The 19,906-nt window shown below is 46.7% G+C and overlaps 1 protein-coding gene across 2 annotated transcripts in view; it reads right to left on the minus strand.

The window, feature by feature from the left end:
• Positions 1 to 215: 215 nt before the first annotated feature.
• LOC140385825 (metallophosphoesterase 1-like) overlaps positions 216 to 19,906 on the minus strand; it is a 145,384-nt gene continuing 125,693 nt past the window's right edge. For both annotated transcript variants that reach the window (XM_072468389.1, XM_072468388.1), the window contains 2 exons: positions 12,545 to 12,685; positions 216 to 3,473 (listed from right to left, as the gene is read on the minus strand). In XM_072468389.1, the coding sequence (XP_072324490.1) occupies positions 3,300 to 3,473; positions 12,545 to 12,685 (315 nt within the window). In that variant the 3' untranslated portion in view covers positions 216 to 3,299. The remainder of the gene's footprint in view (positions 3,474 to 12,544; positions 12,686 to 19,906) is intronic.

Below are 19,906 nucleotides of genomic sequence, written 5' to 3' on the forward strand. Positions count from 1 at the left end.
GCAAGGCACTGCCCACTGTGCCACAAGCCCTTCATGCCTATCACACTATAAAAAATGCAAAGTCAAGTGAAGGAAGAATAGATGTAAAGCAACAATAATCGAGGGGGCGAGCAGCCTATTTCTGCTCCTATTTTGTAATGTAACGCCACCTGATAGGGGAATGCATTGGCATTTGTCACCTATTTTCTATGAGTTTTTAAGAAAAAAGATACAAGTTACTTTTCCAGGTAATTATTTATTTCAATGAATATCTTATTGCAGATTCTGCCACTTTTATTTTACATTGGCACTGATAATCAACATGGCACTCACGAGAATATTGAACTGAACAACATGGCACTCACCAGAATATTGAAAAATTTACCCCCTGATAAAATGTAGAACATTAAATGGTCAAGTAACATCATTGACTTGACGAAGCACATATTTAACTATTGACTTGTCTAAACAGAGCAGATGCTGGTGAATTCCGACGGAATGAAAACATTGTGCATTGAACCTTTGTGCTTCTTTGAAAGTTTCACAAGTAGATTGAAAAACAAAATTGTTCTGATGGTTGAGTAGGAAAATTTTCCTTGTAGGGCAGTACTGAGCCCCAGAGTTCAGGCAGGTCCACATCCTGATTTGTGCTCTATGCTGGTCTCATCTAGATCTAGGATATTAGAATTACCTCCACTCTCTATAGGCAGGAGGTAAAGTATTTGCTAGGCTCCTGCTCCTGATCCCTGCAGTGAACCTCGCACAGGTTGGAAAATGACAAAATTAGGGCCATCTTGTGCAGCATGCCACAGACCAGTAGAATGACCAATAGCCTGAGAAATCAGAAAATAATATGGACTGCCACCCAACATACAAAATTGTCGGCCTATGGCTTGGAACTGGTCTGCGCTAGCACTCTCAATGAGAAATTCACCTTGTCCCAGTCCCCCACCTTCCCCCCCATAACCCTGCACATTCTTCCCCATCAAATAACAGTCCCATTCGATTTTGAATGCCTCGATTGAACCTGCGTCCACCACACTCTCAGGCAGCGCATTCTACAGCTAAACCCACTCACTACGTGAAAACGGTTTTCCTCATGTTTCTTGTGCTTTTTTTTTGCCGATTCCTTTAAATCTGTGTCCTGCCGTTCTCGATTCTTTCATGAAGAGAACAGTTTCTCCCGATCTACTCTGTCCAGAATCCTCATGATTTTGAACATCTCTATCAAATCTCCTCCCAGTTTTCTTTCTTCCAAGGAAAACCCCAATGTCACCAAGCTGAGGTTTCTCAAGCTATTCTGTCGTTGGGTCAAAATGCAGGAACCCCCTCCCTAACAGCACTGCGGATGTACCTGCACCACATGGACTGCAGCGGTTCAAGAAGGCAGCTCCCCACCACCTTCTTAAGGGGAATTAGGGATGGCAATAACCAGCGATGCCCTGATACCTTGAACTCATTTGCCAAATTCTCATAGATGATGTGCGCATTTTTAAAAAGGCAAACTTCAAACACAGAAAAGTAATCGTAAACTCCAAACAAGCTTCTGTTCAATGGAATGTTACAAATGTCACACTCAAGTAAAAATATTTCATATCTAACGTTAAAGAAGCTGTCCTGCTTATATATGGCATCAACCAACCTCTACCTCTTGAGCTTTTGAAAAGCATATATTTTATGGATAGAAGGGTGAACAGGCAGATCACAAGCACGCCAGTTAACAGGAGCTGTGTGACGAGGGTGTCTGAGGCAAAACACAGTGCAAGAGGTTCCTGGCTGGTGAATGGATCCAGACGTGCTGTGAGCTTTCGTTTAACAGCACGGGGCATCATCACAGTGTTGTGCCTGGGGAACAGAAGCAGCCTCCTGCCTCGTATTGCACTGTTTTGGGTTTGCTCTACACTTCTTAAATATAAGAGCAACAATAACAATACTTCACAACCCTTTGAATCACTGCCCTCAGGATCTCTGCCGTTAACTCACATAACTAAAAAGGAGGAATACAGAGTGTTGCATTCTGAATGAACTCGCCCTAAATCCTATAGTTGTGCTCCATCAGGTTCAGCAGTAGCTGCAGGCACTAACTTGCATCCCAAAACCTGTATATCAAAGGATTAGGAAAAGATTTGAAAGGGAAGACATTGAGACCAGGACTGGGGGCCATAAATATAAGGCTATCACTAATAAATCGAACAGGGAATTCAGGAGAAATCTCTTTACCCTGGAAGTGGTTAGAATGTGGAACTCGCTCGTTACCACAGGGTTGAGGCAAAAGCCATCAGTAGACAAACACGAGCAAAAAAGAGATAGAAGGATATGGTGATAGGGTTGGGTGAAGTATTGAGGCAGGAGGTTTATGTGGAGCATAAACAGTGGCATAGAACAGTGGGGCCAAATGGCCTGTTTCTGTGACAATGTAACACTGGGAGTGTATGAAATATTGGATTCGGCAACTGTTGCAATGAACACCTGAAGTCCCAAGATCAGGTCTGGGACAATGGTCGTTATATTTGCAAACTGTATGTTAGCAACCTTCTGCCAACAATTCAATATAGGCCGGACAGCTTATTTAACCACATTGAATTTCATCGAATATGATTTCAATTATGTGATTTTATGCAATCAGTTTACACATTGGCAATAAAGAGAAATCCCAGTATTAATGAGCACTCTGTAAATGTATCTGTTGATAGAGAATATTCATCTATAAACCATTCACTCTCCACACTGTCTAATGAACTAGCCATTAGTTTACTGCCCCACTTCAAATATAAGTTACACGTTTTTGGCCACATTTCAAGGCGAGAAAAGTAACTCACCAGGTTATTGTTAAAAACATTTCAAACCAATCTGCCTTCATTTGAATATATTTCATTTTAATGCTGAGATTCTAATATATTAAATCATTTATTTTTGTAAATGCTTGAAGTGTGGCTCATGTGGTCGTTTGAAGATGTTTTAGCCTCTTGCTATCCTTCACAATTGATCACATTAATCAGCTCAATGGGACAACCATCCACTTAGCAAAGCTAGCTACTCGAGGTAGATCAGCCACATTCACACGGAATATTGTTCCTTTTTCATGTGTTCCTTGGCAGCTTAAATGCCATTTATTCAACCAGTTGTTCAATTCTCAAGTATATTGTAACTTGTCACAATCAGAAGAAATTGTTTTAACACCATTGTATTCAAAAATGTTCAGAAAATAGTCGCTTTTCTCAAAATACTAAGAAAATTCATACATGCTCATAGAATCTGGAGATCTATCCACCTACACACACAAAAATAAAACAGCTGGTATTCAGGCCAATCCACATTTATCAAATGGATTTGTGCTTATTAATCAGGTAATGCATCATCCATTGCCAGAAATTGAAGTGGAATAATATGAGATTGGCCATCACAACAGCTGCGGTGAGGTAAATGGCCCATATGGTACTTTCACGCGGCAAAAAACACTTGGAGAGTGTAAAGTCTGTCGCTGTTATGCTGGCCTGGAGAAGAAAATGGAGATCGATTCAAAGTTAGTGGTGTCTGAGTACATTGTGTTTTATCAAAATATGACCAGAAGCAAAGATGGCTTATCTGCCAATATAGATCTATCTTAAAACACGGGTGGCTCAGTGGGGCAGTGATTAGCACTGCTGCCTCACGCCGCCGAGGACCCGGGATCGATCTCGGCCCCGGGTCATTTTCCGTGTGGAGTTTACACATTCTCCCCGCCCGTGTCTGCGCGGGTCTCACCCCCAGAACCCACAGATGTGCAGAGTAGTTGCAGTGGCCATGCTAAATTGCCCCTTAATTGGGAAAAAAAGAATTGGGCACTTAAAATTTTTTAAAGAACTGCAGGAATATTTTCCCCCTCATCCAAGGGCCCGTTTATCTGACGGATAAGAAATATATTTCTGCACACAACCCACCAATTCGCACCAATGGGAACTAAGGAACGGATGCCATCATTCCAGAGGTTATGTCTCCCCTTGTGAGACTGGTAGAACTGAAGGTGAGTCTCTGTACACACTGGATGTCTGTGTTGGTCTGTCTTGGCCAGAATGGCGGGAAAGCGGCTGACTATTTTTACAATCTGCGTTGCCGTATGTTTACAGACACTCTGACACCAGCAGCTCGCAGCGAGGCGGTACCAGTTCAGCACCAGCTTTGACAAAGAGTCATCCAGACTCAAAACATTAGCTCCCTTCTCTCTCCGCAGAGGCTGTCAGACCTGCTGAGATGGTCCATTATTTTTGTTTTTGTTCCAGTTCAGTACATATGCATCTCAAATCCTGTATGCAAGAGTCAACTGCAACTCCACTCTACTAACCATAGCTAATCATCAAATGTTTCCACTCAGTTTTTTCCCTCTCTTTTCTGGCAATGTATATCTTGAATCACCCCCTTCCACCCAAATGAAAATCGCTTATTGTCACAAGTAGGCTTCAAATGAAGTTACTGTGAAAAGCCCCTAGTCGGCACATTCCGGCGCCTGTTCGGGGAGGCTGTTACGGGAATCGAACCATGCTGCTGGCCTGCCTTGGTCTGCTTTCAAAGCCAGCGATTTAGCCCTGTGCTAAACAGCCCCAGCTTAGTTGGGGAGTCCAGAACTAAGGGACATGGTCTACAAATTAGAGCCAGACCTTTCGGGAGTAAGATTAGGAAACACGTCTACATAAAGGATTTTCGGAGTTTGGAACCCTCTTCCTCATCAATGCTTGGTCAATTGTTCATATTAAAGCTGAGATATTTGTTAACCAAAGAAGTTTAGGGTTATGGGGGAAAATCTTATTGAATGGTGAGAACCAAAAGCAGAGGGAGTTAAAGCTCTTCTTCCCAGCTCAGATCAGAGGCAAAATAGAGATTGCAGATAATATCATCAAACCAGGTGGAACAGAGAGAAGTCACCAGTTTCTGGATAGAATTTGGATCAACCCATTGGCACTAAAACAAATTCCGAGGGGTATAGATAGAGTAAACTGGAAGTACCTTTTCCCCTTGGTGGCGGGATCAATGGCGCCTTGGTGGCGGGATCAATGGCCAGGGGGCATAGATTTAATGTAAGGGGCAGGAGGTTTAGAGGGGATGTGAGGAAAAACCTGTTCACCCCGATGGTTTTCGAAGTCTGGAACTCACCGCCTGAAATTGTGGTGGAGGCAGAGATCCACATAACATTTAAGAAGTATTTAGATATGCACTTTTGTTGCCATGGCATACAACGCTATGGACCAAGTGCTGGAAAATGGGATTAGAATTGTTAGGTGGTTGCTTTTGGCTGGCGTAGACGAGGAGGGCCGAAGGGCCTTTTCTGGGGTGTACACGTTTATGACTCTAAGGCAGCAGCACCTCAAGAGAAAGTGTCGTCAGGATGGGATCTTTATTGCTGGGGGCCTGACTTAAATCAGCTGACCTGGGAAGAAATGCCAGCCAGTGCAAAGGCAGGTCCATCTTGGTGCTGTGGAACTTTATCCCAGTGAAAAAAAAATAAAGGTCCTCCAGCCCTCTCCCTCATATCCCTTCACCCTCTGAGCTGTCAATCAAATGTTTGGGGTGCAGGTGTTCCATTATTCAAATAGATGTCTGGGCCCACAGGGAAGCCTCATTTGGTAAGTTCATGTTGTAGGGGGCAAGATATTTACATGGATGGAGGATTTGTTAGCTAACAGGAGGTCGAGAGTATGTAAAAATGGGTCTTTTCTGGGCGGCAAGATACAACGAGTGAAGCCTCACAGGAAGTAGTGCTGGAACTTCAACTATTTACAAATTATACCAATGTTTTGGATGAAAGGATAGAATGTATGGTTGCTAAATTTGATGATAACACAAAGATAGGTAGGAAAGTAAGTTGTGAAGAGGACATAAGAAGTCCTTATGAGGAAAAGTGGTGCCCATATTTAATGGAGTTAAAAAGATTTAGAGGTGATCTTATTGAAACATATAAGATCCTGAGGGAACTTGACAAGAGGGATACTGAAAGGTTCCCCACCCCATCCCAGTACACTGAACCTTTTCTGGGGATACTGAAAAGTCCCCCCCACCACCCCCATCTCGATTCATTGAACCTTTTCTGAACTGCTAACACGTTTATATAATAGAACCATAGAATCCCTACAGTGCAGAAGGAGGCCATTTGGCCCATCGAGTGTGCACCAGCCCTTGCTCCAATAGAGCATCCTACGGAGGCCCAATCCCCCGCTCCCATCCCCGTAACCCCACCTAACCTTTTGGACAATATTAGTATGGCCAACCTACCTAACCTGTGCATCTTTAGACTTTGGGAGGAAAACGGAGCACCCAGAAGATACCCACGCAGACATGGGGAGAACGTGCAAATTCCACACAGACAGTCACCTGAGATCGGAATTGAACCTGTGTCCCTGGCGCTGTGAGGCAGCAGTGCTAACCACCATGCCACCGAGTCACATTGGGTGGAAGGTACAGTCTGACTGCAGCACTCCTTCGAAGCTGCATTCAGATATCATCCTAAATTATAGGCTCAAATCCTGGAGTAGAATTTGAGCGGGTTATGTTCTGACACATAGGCAACCCTGCAGCCAGCCTGATACTTCAACCTCAAGCAAATTTAATCTGATGTTGTAACACTCACACAACGCAAGTGCCAGGCAATAACCATCTCCAACAAGAGAGAATCTAGTCATCACCCCTTAACATTCAATGGCATTGCCATCGCTGAATCCCCCATTTTCAACATCCTTGGGGGGGTCACCATTTACCAGAAATCAAAGTGGCCATGCCATATAAATACTGTGGCTACCAGAGCAGGTCAAAAGCTGGGACTTCTGCAGTGAGGAACTCGCCTACTGACTCCCCAAAGTCTGTCCACCATCTACAAGGCACAAGTCAGGAGTGTGGTGGAATACTCCAAACTTGCCTGGATAAGTGTGGCTTCAACATGTAACCCTGATCCTAAGCCGGCTGTGAAATATGGCCAAGTGACAAGAGACACTGTAGCCTGATGGGAAATAAGGCCGAGTAACAAAGATACAAAATAAATCACAAAGGCTTTCTGGAGACTTCCTGGGAATGCAGTTTCTACAACAGGATGGAAGACAGCAAGAGGCCCCCTGCCTTAAAGAACATTGTTATCAGCTCAAGGAACCAGAGGAAGGAGGTCTGGGAACAAAAGCAAAGGCAGGATGAGTGATTAACAAGTGTGAAGAATAACAGACCATAAAACATTAGTAGTTGCTATGGTTTGACCAAACATCAGCATTTGCTGGGATCTGTCTGAACAAATGGATTTTCTTTACTGGACCTTTGAAACACAACCTCAGCAACTAAAGGATCATAAAACAGACAGTACCAAACCTTCAAAAAGCTGGAAGAAATCTCATAAAGAAGCAGGGATTCAAAGCTTCAGAGAAAACTCTGGGACCAACCATCGCAGAAGACTACCCCGAGTCAAGGGCTCGCTGATCAGAAAGCATCCTTCAAGAAAAGCTTGGCCAGCTGTTCTGATTAGGGTGACGTTTGAGTTTGATTCGTGAGTTGAGTAACAGGTAGCACTTATTGAGTTAAAGTCTTTGTGACGGTTTTATCAAGGATTAAGTATTAGTCTGTGTGACAATAATTAACTGCATAAGAGTCTGTGTGACATGTTTGATCTGAATAAAGTAGATTGTGTGATGTGTCATTTGTGACCCTTGTTCAGGAGGGCAACAAACAACACTCAAGAAGCTCGATACCATCCAGGACAAAGCAACCGCTTGATTGTTCCCCCTTCCACAATCATTCAGTCCTCCACCACCAACGAACAGTGGCAGGCATGTGTACCATCTACAAGATGCACTGTAGGAACTCACCAAGGCTTCTTAGCACTTTCTGAACCCACAACTACTATTTTAGAAAGACAAGGGCAACAGACACATTGAAACTCCATCACCTGGAGGTTTCCCTCCAAGTCACTCACCATCCTGACTATATCGGCCGTACGTTCACTGTCACTGGGTCAAAATCCTGGAACTCCCTTCCTAATACCACTGTGGGTGTAGTGGTTCAAGAAGGCAGCTCACCACGACCTTCTCAAGGGCAATTAGGGACGGGCAATAAATGCCGGCCTAGCCAGCAATGCCCACATCCTATAAATGAATTTTTAAAAGTAATCTGTCTGCTATTCTAGCAATATCGTTAATCCCTCAGAACAGGTCAGATTTGTTGTAAAGTACACAGGATTCAGATAAACAGGTTAGATAAGGCTGGTAAGGAGGCAGATGGGATATCTTCCTTTCTTGGTTGATGGTAGAATAGAAGAGCAGAGTGGTTATGCTCGAACTGTGTAAAACAGTAGGGAAACCACAGCTAGGTTGCCGCACACAGTTCTGGTCACCGCACTCTACAGGAACAATATTATTGTATTAGAGAAGATACATAGGAGGATGGAGGTGATTTCCAGGACTGGAGAACATTATGGGCAGCACGGTAGCATTGTGGATAGCACAATTGCTTCACAGCTCCAGGGTCCCAGGTTCGATTCCCGGCTTGGGTCACTATCTGTGCAGAGTCTGCACGTTCTCCCCGTGTGTGCGTGGGTTTCCTCCGGGTGCTCCGGTTTCCTCCCACAGTCCAAAGGCGTGCAGGTTAGGTGGATTGGCCATGCTAAATTGCCCTTAGTGTCTAAAATTGCCCTTAGTGTTGGGTCGGGTTATGGGGATAGGGAGGAGGTGTGGGCTTGGGTAGGGTGCTCTTTCAAAGAGCCGGTGCAGACCCGATGGGCCGAATGGCCTCCTTCTGCACTGTAAATTCTATGAAATTCTATGATTAGCAATAAGGAAAGATTAGAGAAGCTAGGTTCACTTTCTTAGGAATTGAGAAGACGGAGATAACATTTAATTAAGGTGTATAAAGTATGAGGGATGTCGTGGATAGCAAGGAACCATTTCCCTCAGTTCAATAATCCAGGGGTAAGTTTTAAAGTAAGTGATAGAAGGTAAGAGAGGGGTTGAGGAGAATTTATTTTCACTCCATAGGATGATGGGGTTTGAAACTCACTTCCAAAAAGGGTGGCAGAGGCACAAAATCTTAATTGTATCTAAAAAGCACTTAGAAATGTACTTGAGGAGCCATAACCTGCAAGGATGTGGACCAAGAGCTGAAAAATAGCATTAGGATGGATTTCTGGATCTCCAGAACTGACACAATGGGGCGAATGCCCTCTTTCTGTGCCAGACATTTCTATAATGATATGAGGGCCTCACTGGGATGAAAAAGTGAAAATATTCACCCACCTCAAATTTGCCAATTTTTACAATAAAAGATATATTTAAATTATTTAACTAGATTAATTGGCAAAATAAAATCACATAGGATAGGAGGCAACATGCTGCCATGGATTGAGGCTAACAGACAGAAAACACAAAGTAGGTATAATTGGGTCATTCTCGCAATGACCGGCTGTGTCCAGTAGGGGCCGCAATGGGCTCCAGCTGGTCACAATATATATCAATGATTTAAATGTGGAGAGAAAATGTAATTTTTCCAAATTCCCAAATGATATAAAGCTAGGCAGGATGTGTGTTGTGAGGAAATTGTAATGCGACTACAGGAGGATTTGGACAGGAATATAATGTGGAAAAATATGAGATAATCCACTTTCGTAGAAGGAACAGATGTGCAGAGTATTTCCTATATGGTAAGAAATGAGAAAGTGTAGGGAGGCATGTGGTACAGTGGCTAGCACTGTTGCCTACGGTGCTGAGGACCCGGGTTCGAATCCTGGCCCTGGGTCACTATCCGTGTGGAGTTTGCACATTCTCCCCGTGTCTGCGTGGGTTTCACCCACACAACCCAAAGATGTGCAGGGTAGGTGGATTGGCCACGTTAAATTGCCCTTAATTGGAAAAAATAATTAGGTACTCTAAATTTATATAAAAGAAATGAGAAAGTGTAGATTTACAAAGGGACACGGGTGTCCTTTACCAGAAGTCACGGAAGACTAACATGCAGGCACAGCAAGCTACCAGGAAGGCGAATGGAATGTTAGCCTTTAGAGGATTTGAGTACAGTAGTGAGGTCGTGTTTCAATTGTATAGAAGCTTGGTTAGACCATACCGGGAATATTGTGTGCAGTTCTGGTCCCCTTACTTCAGAAGGGATATTATTGCCATAGATGGAGTTCAACAAAGGTTCACCAGACCTGTATTTGGGATGGTGGAACTGTCTTATGAAGAGAGATTGGGCAAACTGGGCCTGTATTCTCGAGAAGAATGAGCGGTGATCTCAGTGAAACCTACAAAATACTTAAAGCAATAGACTTTGATGGGGTAGATGTAGCTAAGATGTTTCTCTTGGTTGGGGAGTCTAAAACCAGGGGACACAATTTCAAAATTAGGGGGAAGTCACTTGGGATCGAGATGCGGAGAAATTTCTTTAGAACATAGAAGAGAACATAGAACATACAGTGCAGAAGGAGGCCATTCGGCCCATCAAGTCTGCACCGACCCACTTAAGCCCTCACTTCCACCTTATCCCCGTAACCCAATAACCCCTCCTGACATTTCGGGTCACTATGGGCAATTTATCATGGCCAATCCACCTAACCTGTACGTCTTTGGACTGTGGGAGGAAACCGGAGCACCCGGAGGAAACCCACACAGACACGGGGAGAACGTACAAACTCCGCACAAACAGTGACCCAGCAGGGAATCGAACCTGGGACCCTGGTGCTGTGAAGCCACAGTGCTAACCACTTGTGCTACCGTGCTGCCCATAAAACTCAAGAGAGATGTGAATTTTTGGAATTCTTTATCCTAGAAGGCTATGGAAGTTCAGGTCATTGAGTATGTTTAAGGTGGAGATTTATCGATTTTTGATTAACAATAATGTAAAGTGTGATGGGGACAGTGTGAGTAAAAGGCATTGAAGTGCCCCAACAGCCATTGGATTGAATGGCGGAACAGGCTCGACGGGCTGAATGGCCTACTCCTGTTCCTATATTCCGAAAAAAAACAGTAAGGTGCAAAATATAAAACCCTAGTCTGTTGCAGGTCTTCACTTGAGCATTGAAATTAATTTAAAAGACAAGGCACAAAATTGGATCTCCAACAATGCTGAGAAAATGTGAAGCTTCTCGTCTTGCCTCATCAGGACAAATGGAAGAATGCTGAATTCAAACAATCACAATAAGGTAGACTGTGATGGTGATGCTTGGGTGGCAAGTTGACTCTGATTTGCTGAGGTGTTGCCATGGGGAAAGCAAGAGGAAACGCTAGACTCCCCAAGATCCGAGTTCTTGCCCACTCACTAAGCCTGTACTAGGCTTGAACATAGTCCTTTTGTTTGCAGCAAATGGGCCCATGTGTAGGAATGTAATGTCAGTTTTAGCAAGTTTTGTCTGGATGGTACAAGTCAAAAAACTTTGGCAACATGTCTTTTTTTAATGCAATAAAAATGATTTAATCTGTTGGACTCTTACAACTTTTCAGTGTAATATTTAAGCTGGTTAATAATGTGTATTATTTTCAAAGCACATGCGTGGGAGGAGTATGTTTTAGTCACAGAGCACAGATTCCGACCTCTCCAGCATCAGCCTCCTACACTGTTCCAGTGATCACGGCTCGTGGAACAGCATCTGATCTTTCCATTTGGCGACTTACAGCCTTCTGACCTTAGCATTAAGTTCACCAACTTTAGATCATAAGCACCATTTTATTGGATAACAGGGGAGACAGAGGAGTAATGGTGTTGATGCTGGGCTGGTAATCCAGAGACCCAGGGTAATGCTCTGGGGTCCCGGGTTCGAAACCCATCAGGGCAGATGGTGAAATTTGAATTCAATACAAATTCTAGAATTAAAAGTTGAATGACGACTATAAAATCATTGTCAATTGTTGTAAAAACTCATCTGGTTCACTCATGCCCTTTCGGGAAGGAAATCTGCCATCCTTAACTGGTCTGGCCTATATGTGACTCCAGAGCCACAGAAATGTGGTTGGCTTTTAAATGCCCTCAGGGGTGGCCAACAAATGTTTGTCGCCCACATCCCATGAACAAATTTTAAAAAGGGCTAGAGAATCCCTACAGTGCAGAAGGAGGCCATTCAGCCTCAAGTCTGCACTGACCCCACGAAACAGCACTCCCACACCCTATCCCCATAACCCCATTTAACCATGGCCAATCCACCTAACCTGCACATCATTGGGAGCACCTGGAGGAAACCCATGCAGACACGGGGAGAATGTGCAAACTCCACACTGTCATCCAAGCTCAGAATTAAACCTGGGTCCCTGGTGCTGTGAGGCAGGAGGTGCTAACCACTGCGACATCGTGCCGCCTGCCAACTTTTGTTTCTTTGATTTTCCCACCCTCACCGCTGACCCTTTCTCATCGAATCCATTCACTCTACCCTCTCATAGACTTGCCCAATTGTTCTTTCTACCCCTCCCTCCTTCTCTAGTCACTGCACTTAAAGCCTATTTAAATCTCTAATTTCTTCCCCAGTTCAGCGAGCTGAAATGTTAACTGTTTCTATCTCCACGGCTGTTGTGCCTGAACTTGCTGAATGATGCATCGGATAACGTCAAATTATTTTTAAAAAAAGCTTCAATTTGCATTTTACCAGTAGGAAGCTGGGGTTGTTGCGATTCCTCCAGTTAAAGGATGGGATGCTGATCTCAGGAAGGTGTTCAGCGTGCAGCACCATACAGGCACTGTGGGTGTGACCACTGAGGACTAGTCGTGGATGGAACCACCAAAGAAGCTGGGAACAAACAGGAAGAGTTCAGTCACTATCAATACTTCAGCATGTTGGAGTCACAGTGCAATGCTTTTAAAAAATATATATTTATTAAGATTTTTAACACAATTTTTCACCCTTACAAACAAACCCCCCTCCCCCCCATAACAAATAGAAAGAAAACGCACATAGCAAGACATAAACATGGTAAAACGATATGTTACAGAACTTTGTACATTGGATTCCTCCCGTGCATGTCAGTTTTCCAGATCCTTCATGTATTTTCTTGCTCAAATACCCCCCAGACAGAGCCCCCTTCCCCCTCCCTCCCTCCCCCCACGCAAGACATCCCCTCCCCCCCCCCCCCCCCCCCCCGGGTTGCTGCTGCTGCTGACCGACCTTCATCTAACGCTCCGCGAGATAGTCTAGGAACGGTTGCCACCGCCTGTAGAACCCCTGCGCAGACCCTCTCAAGGCAAACTTTATCCTCTCCAGCTTAATGAACCCAGCCATATCATTTACCCAGGCCTCCACGCTGGGGGGCTTCGCCTCCTTCCACATTAACAAGATCCTTGACCGGGCTACTAGGGACGCAAAGGTCAGAATGCCGGCCTCTTTCGCCTCCTGCACTCCCGGCTCGTCCATACTCCAAATAGTGCTAGCCCCCAGCTTGGCTTGACCCGGGTCACAGTGCAATGCTGGGAACCAGTCAGCCCAGGGTCATCAAAATAGACTGAACCAAAGCACAGTGATGAAAATCTGAAAAATAACAGAAAGCACTCAGCCAGTCTGGAACAACATCTATGGAGAGAGACAGGAATCAATGGAGGGACTTTTAATTTTCTTGACCTGCTGAGGTGAGGCTGGAAGTAGAGAGTGGGAAACCTGGAAATCTGGACTCCCCCCGCCGTACACATTGCAGTTCATTAACTATCAGCTCCACAGTGTGTTTGTACTCTTACTTGTTGTACTATGTAATTTGGAATAACACAAGCTGCCACTTGATGCAGTTTTGAGTAAAAGATGCTCCAGACTTTGAAGTGAGTTCAATGTGTTTTATTGAACTATTAACACAGTTCTCAATGAGTTCGACTCTCTGCTAATCTAAATGTAGTAACTCAGTCGAACTGAACCAGCCTTGCTCTAAGCCACGTGATGCTGAGGATACACCCTGTCTCACTCTGTAGATGTTGGTCTGTGGAAAGAGGCAGGGTGTGAGTGCCTCATCCCTTTTATAGTGAGATACCACCCCTGAGTGTCCTGACTGCTCATTGGTCGTGTCCTATTCTATGTGTTCATTAGCTGCATGTTTGAATATCATGACTTACTGTTAGATTCCCTTCCCAGTCTAATTCACTGGCCTGAGGAGGCTTTCAGAAGAGACATTAAACCAAGGCCCAGTCTGCACTCTCTGATGGGTGTTTCCATGCACTCACTACTATCATCCCTCCAAGTGGACACAGGTTTGGAAGTCAGCAGGTACGGGCACGGCAACGCGTCACTGAGTGCAGCTAGGCCCAGAGTGTGAGTGCAGGAATTTAGTGGGGGAAGTTTAACGGTGAAGGTTAATCTCTTCTAAAATCTAGTTTGGTTTGATTTAACCAAATTTACTGTTTAAGTCTCTTCCAGGCTGAACCAGGGATAAACAAGGGGCTGGATTCTCCGTTCCCCAACGCCGAAATCGCGTTCGGTGACAGGGCGGAGAATCCGTTTTGCTGCCAATATCGGGAACGGCGACAGCTTTTGTATTCGCCGTCCCCGGGCCGAGAATCCACCGCCTCAGGCCATTCATTGTCTGAGTTCCGCCCCGCGGTGCTCCGTCCCCGACCGGCCGAGTTCCCGACGGCGTGGAACTCTCATGGTCTCACCCGTCGTGAACTTAGCGTGGCAGCTGCGGGCTCAGTCCCGGGCCGCCACAGTCAGGGGAGAGCCGATCCGCGGGCAGGGGGGCTTCATTCTACGCTGGGGGCAATGTGGGCGGGCAGTCCAGGGCACGCAAACAGCCGGAGGGGGGCACTACCTTTGCGGTCTGGGTTCGCGGGCTCAGTCTGCCACGGAGCACGGCGCAGCCTCTGCAGGCCGCCACCGTGCACCTGCACGGCCTCGGAACCGGAAGTGCTCAGGGCCGTATCGGCAGCTAGAGCTGCGATCTCTTCGCTGCCTCCCTGCTAGACCCCAGCAAAACGGGGAATCGGTGGCCATTTTGCGCCAGTTTTCCAGGCGTAAAAGATCACTGTTTTCACACCGGCGTGGGGACCTAGTCTCCAAAACGGAGGATCCAGCCCAAGCTCTCTGCTCGCGATGGAGCTGCAGTTTGTAAATTCAGCAGCCAGTTTGAACGGGTTACTTATCTCTGCAGAATTTCAGCTCGTCGAAATAAGGGTGGTCCTGCTAAGGGCAAAAGGACAGCAGCTCATCACGGAGTGCAGCTAGACTCAGGGTGAGAGCTTGGGAACTTGGTGAGTTCGAGAATTCAGTGCAGTGAGGGTACTGTTTACTTCAGCTACCATCTGAAGAGACTTACAGAGCGCGAGAGCAGCAGTCCGGAAGCAGAGAATCAGCCAAGCTGTGAGAGAAAACAACTGTGACGTGACAGGAAAACAATGATCGGTCTGTGAGTACTTTTCTCAGTTATCTTTTGAACATCACACAGGTTTAACAATTTTTTGAAAAGATTTTTTTCACGAGTAGAAGGTTTACTCATTGTAGTCGATTGGTTGGTGAGTGTTTCTTATTTATCTTAACGGAATTTATCGGAATTTCAATCGGGGTAAGAAGAACATTTAGTGAAATAATAAAAATATAAACAAGCAGGGCGGAAGACATTTAAAATAATTATTTAATTAGTTAAATGCTATAAAAGTGGCAGGTGATGGTGATGGTGGTTGCAGAATGTGGGAGCCAGTGGACATCCATGTGATTCAAGTCAAATATATATAAACACACCCAATTAGGAGCAGCAGTCGGCCACTCGGCCCCTCGGGCCTGCTCTGCCATTCAATAAGACCATGGCTGATCTGATTGTACCCTCGACCCCACATTCTTCCCTACCCCCGATACCTTTTCACCCCCTTGTTAATCAAGAATCTATCTAGCTGCACCTTAAAGATATTCCACCATTCTGCTTCCACTGCCTTCTGTGGAAGCGGGTTCCAGAGACTGGCAACCCTCTGAGAGAAAAAGATTCTCCATCTTAAATGGGCAACCCCTTATTTTGAAACAGTAATAATAAAAACCTTTTATTGTCACAAGTATGAAGTTACTGTGAAAAGCCCCTAGTTGCCACATTCCGCCACCTGTTCGGGTAAGCTGGGTACGGGAATTGAACCCACGCTACTGGCCTTGTTCTGCATCACAAACCAGCTGTCTAGCCCACTGAGCTAAACCAGCCCCAGTGACCCCCTTGGTCAAGATTGTCCCACAAGAGGAAACATCCTCTCCACATCCACCCTGTCAACACCTCTCAGGGTGTCAATCAAGTTGCCTCTTACTCTTTTAAACTCCAGCGGACACAAAACCAACCTCTCCCCATAAGACAACCATTCCCTGCTATTAGTCTAGCAAACTCTCTCTGAACTGCTTCTAACACATTTACATCTTTTCATTAAATAGGGAGGCCACAATACTCCAGATGTAATCTCACCAGTGCCCAGTACAAACAAAGCATAACCTGCCTACTTTTATAATCAATTCCCCTCACAGTAAACAATAACCTTTTGTTAACTGCATTAAGTGCCTGTGGCTGGAGGAACCTCAGCTCAGAGTCCTGATCTAGAAGTCGAGCTGCGAAGCATCAGGGAGGGGAGAAAAAGTTACCTGAACACTTTGTGCTCAGAGGCAGTCACCCTCCTTCGGATGGGGTCTTCTGATTTGGTCAGTGGTCAGGGACAAGAGGGTGTGCCTGCCTGTGAGTAAGGCAGGTTTGGGGATCGAGAAGGCTGAATTAGAACTGCCCAACTGTCCCATAAACATGAGGTTCTGAATGAAAGTGGATGAGCAAACTGACCATGGTTCAGGAGGTGAAAGAGTTAAAAGGACATAATCACACAAGCTTCTAAATTCTCACAGATTGCACAACTCAGTAACCGCGGTGCGCCCGGCGTGCCAGGTAAATAGCGGGAAAGATCAAAATTGAGATCCGCACTGGGCGAGAACCATTTTCCGATTCACCCAACGCACTCCTGATGGCGTGTTCCGGATCATGTTCACGAATGGCAAGAATATCATTAACTCTCATTTGCATTTAAGCCATCTTTAAATATTGTGGAGACCTCTAACCAGGGCAACCATAGCTGCAGCCTGGCTGTCCCACCAAATATGTCCAGGACAGAGACCTGCAGCTTCTATCCTGAAAGTCAATTTCACTCCCTTTGACTGTGAGCAGCCTCTAGCTTCACAATTGAAGGCTATTTCAAATGAGGAATTAACCGTGTTAGTTGTGAGAGCACTTTAGGCTCCTCAACTTTTAAGTGCCTCCTCAAAGTCACAGGTGCCACGTCTCAGCGGATGATTAGTGCACTGCATGTCCAGCAGAATTTGAAGCCTGAACAGTGTGCCTGAACTCTTGGAGCATCAGCACCATAAAGGCAGCTGGCAACAATCAAACAGTAAAGAGGAGGGCTTCACCACCTAGGATCCTCTCACGGCCAAAGGGTAAGTGTCTGGATGAGTGGAGGACAGCTAAGCACGGTTTCCCTAATGTTCTCATCAGAGGTCTGGGGTCTAGGGGCTCTGATATGGCCGGGGTGAGTGTGCAGAGCAAGGTTTGCCAGCGCAAGTGGCTTGCTGGATGGCACTCTGCGGGACACGCAAGGGTGGAAAGTCTTGAGGGAGTTGAGGGTTCTGGGGTGGAAGCCCTAATTGATTGTGACTCTCTCGCCTTCTCCAAATCCTTACAGATATAACGATGTTTGCTGGAATCGATCATATAGAGGCTGCCATCGCGTCGCTTGCGGCAGCCAAGGCGGGCAGATGCTGGTGACGGCAGCAAGGCCAAGACAGGCTAGAGATGGCACACCATGCACAGGGGCCGCCCATCAGGCTGAGGAAGAACCAAGAAGGGGAGGCCAGTGACGGCCCAAGGTGTACAGTCTTCGTTGGTAATTTGATGGACACCATGTGCCGCAGAACACTGTGTCTTAGCAGAGAGACAGTGCGGAACCTGTGCCATATCCTTGCAGACTTGGTAGCCTGTGGAGGAGGGGGTCACCCACTCCTGGTGCCCATGGAGGTCACTGCAGTCCTGAACCTTTATACCACCAGGTCATTCCAGGACTTGAGCGAGATCCAGATACATGACAGTCTTCGGAATTCCCTGCAAAGGTCTCTCCATTGTGTGCTGGAATATAGCGCAGACTGATGAAATGCAAAAGACAATCCCACATATTGGAACAAGCTTCATGGGTATTTCTGGGAACAAACTTTCTTTTTTCTTTTTCTTCTAAAGTATTTTTTTAGGGTATTTGCAAGTTTTTATAATAATAGAATAACAATGACATAAACATGGTATAACAAACATTTCCCCCAATCTTCACACACCCCAACCATAAAACAACAATCCAGCCCTCTCCCCGCCCGCCCCGCCCCCCCCCCCCCCCCCCCCAGCCCCACTGGAATTCTGCATCTGCTGATATTTTAATTTTCCCCGAGAAAGTCGACGAACGGCTGCCATCTCCGGATGAACCCTACCATTGACCCTCTGTGGTAGTCGGTATTAGGGGTATTATAGTACCTAGGTTGGGGCTGTAAGATCATTGGTGTGGGAGGTACCTGAGACAGGAAGATCATTGGTGAAGCCTGCCTGCTGGTTCCGCCCAGTAAGGCGGAGTATAAGAGTCTGTGTCTCCCTAGCAGCTGCATTCTGTACCTGCGCTGCTGGGGGAAACATCTAGCCCAATAAAGCCTTCAATTGTCATCCAATCTCGCTTCTGGAGTCATTGATCCAGCATCAATTTATTTGACTAGATTTTAAAGAATGGAGCTCCGAATCAAGCCGGAGTGTCTGCAACTCAGCCCCCACGCGGCAAACTCAGTGGCAACCTTCAACCACTAGCTGGCGTGCTTCAACGGGTACCTCAGGACGGCCACGACTGCACCCACGGAGGACCAAAAGACGCAAGTTCTCCACTCGAGGGTGAGTCCAGAGATCTACATACTCATCGAGGATGCGGATGATTTCGAGACCGCGATAGCCGTGTTGAAAGGACACTACATTTGCCCAGTAAACGAGGTTTACGCCTGACATCTGCTAGCGACAAGGCGACAAATCCCGGGGGAATCGCTGGGTGAATTCTACCGCGCGCCCCTGGTACTAGGTAGGAACTGTGACTGCCCGCACGTTTCGGCCAGCGACCACACAGAACCTTTAATCTGGAACGCATTCGTTGCAGGTATGCTGCCCTCCCAAATTCGTCAGCGGATGCTGGAGAAAGAGACACTAAGTCTCAAGGAGACACGGGCCCTTGCTAGCTCCCTGGATGTGGCCTCCCGAAACGCCCGCAGCAGCCCCTTGGGCAGCGTGGAACCCACCCGCGGCCGACCCCGATGCATCCCCCATCCCCCCACAAGCTTGTGCCGCATGGCTACCAGGCAACCCCGGGGCGGCCCTGCTGTTATATTTGCGGGCAAGCCAAGCACCCCCGGCAGCGTGCCCGGCCCGCTCCTCCACCTGCAAAGGTCATGGCAAAAAGGGCCATTTCGTGGCGGTATGTCAGGCCCGGGCGGTCGCCGCTGTCTCCGGGGCGAACCGGGGCTGCCACCATAACTCTCTCCATGGGCCATGTGCGGGCCGCGGGCGCCGCCATCTTCATTTTCCCGAGCCACGTGTGGGCCCCGGGCGCCGCCATTTTGTTCCCCAGGGACCACGTGCGATGCGTGGGCGCCGCCATCTTGCCCACCCCCAGCCATGTGCGACCCGTGGGCGCCGCCATCTTGGCTCGAGTCTCAGGACCCCGATTCGGATGCCCACACACCGCCCGAGGAAAATCTTCAACTTTTACCACGACCAGTGACCCTGGACCAGTCTCGGCCCGAACGCTCTCGACCGCGACGACGACCGTGCTCATCAACGGGCGCAAAACATCCTGCCTGATCGACTCCGGGAGCACAGAGAGCTTCATACAACCCAACACGGTAAGGCGCTGTTCTCTTCCCATACACCCAGTTAACCAAAGAATCTCCCTAGCCTCCGTGTCTCACTCTGTAGAGATCAAGGGGTTCTGCGTAGCGAACCTCACGGTCCAGGGA

The sequence above is a fragment of the Scyliorhinus torazame genome, chromosome 11 (genome assembly GCF_047496885.1).
Source record: "Scyliorhinus torazame isolate Kashiwa2021f chromosome 11, sScyTor2.1, whole genome shotgun sequence".
Taxonomy (NCBI): domain Eukaryota; kingdom Metazoa; phylum Chordata; class Chondrichthyes; order Carcharhiniformes; family Scyliorhinidae; genus Scyliorhinus; species Scyliorhinus torazame.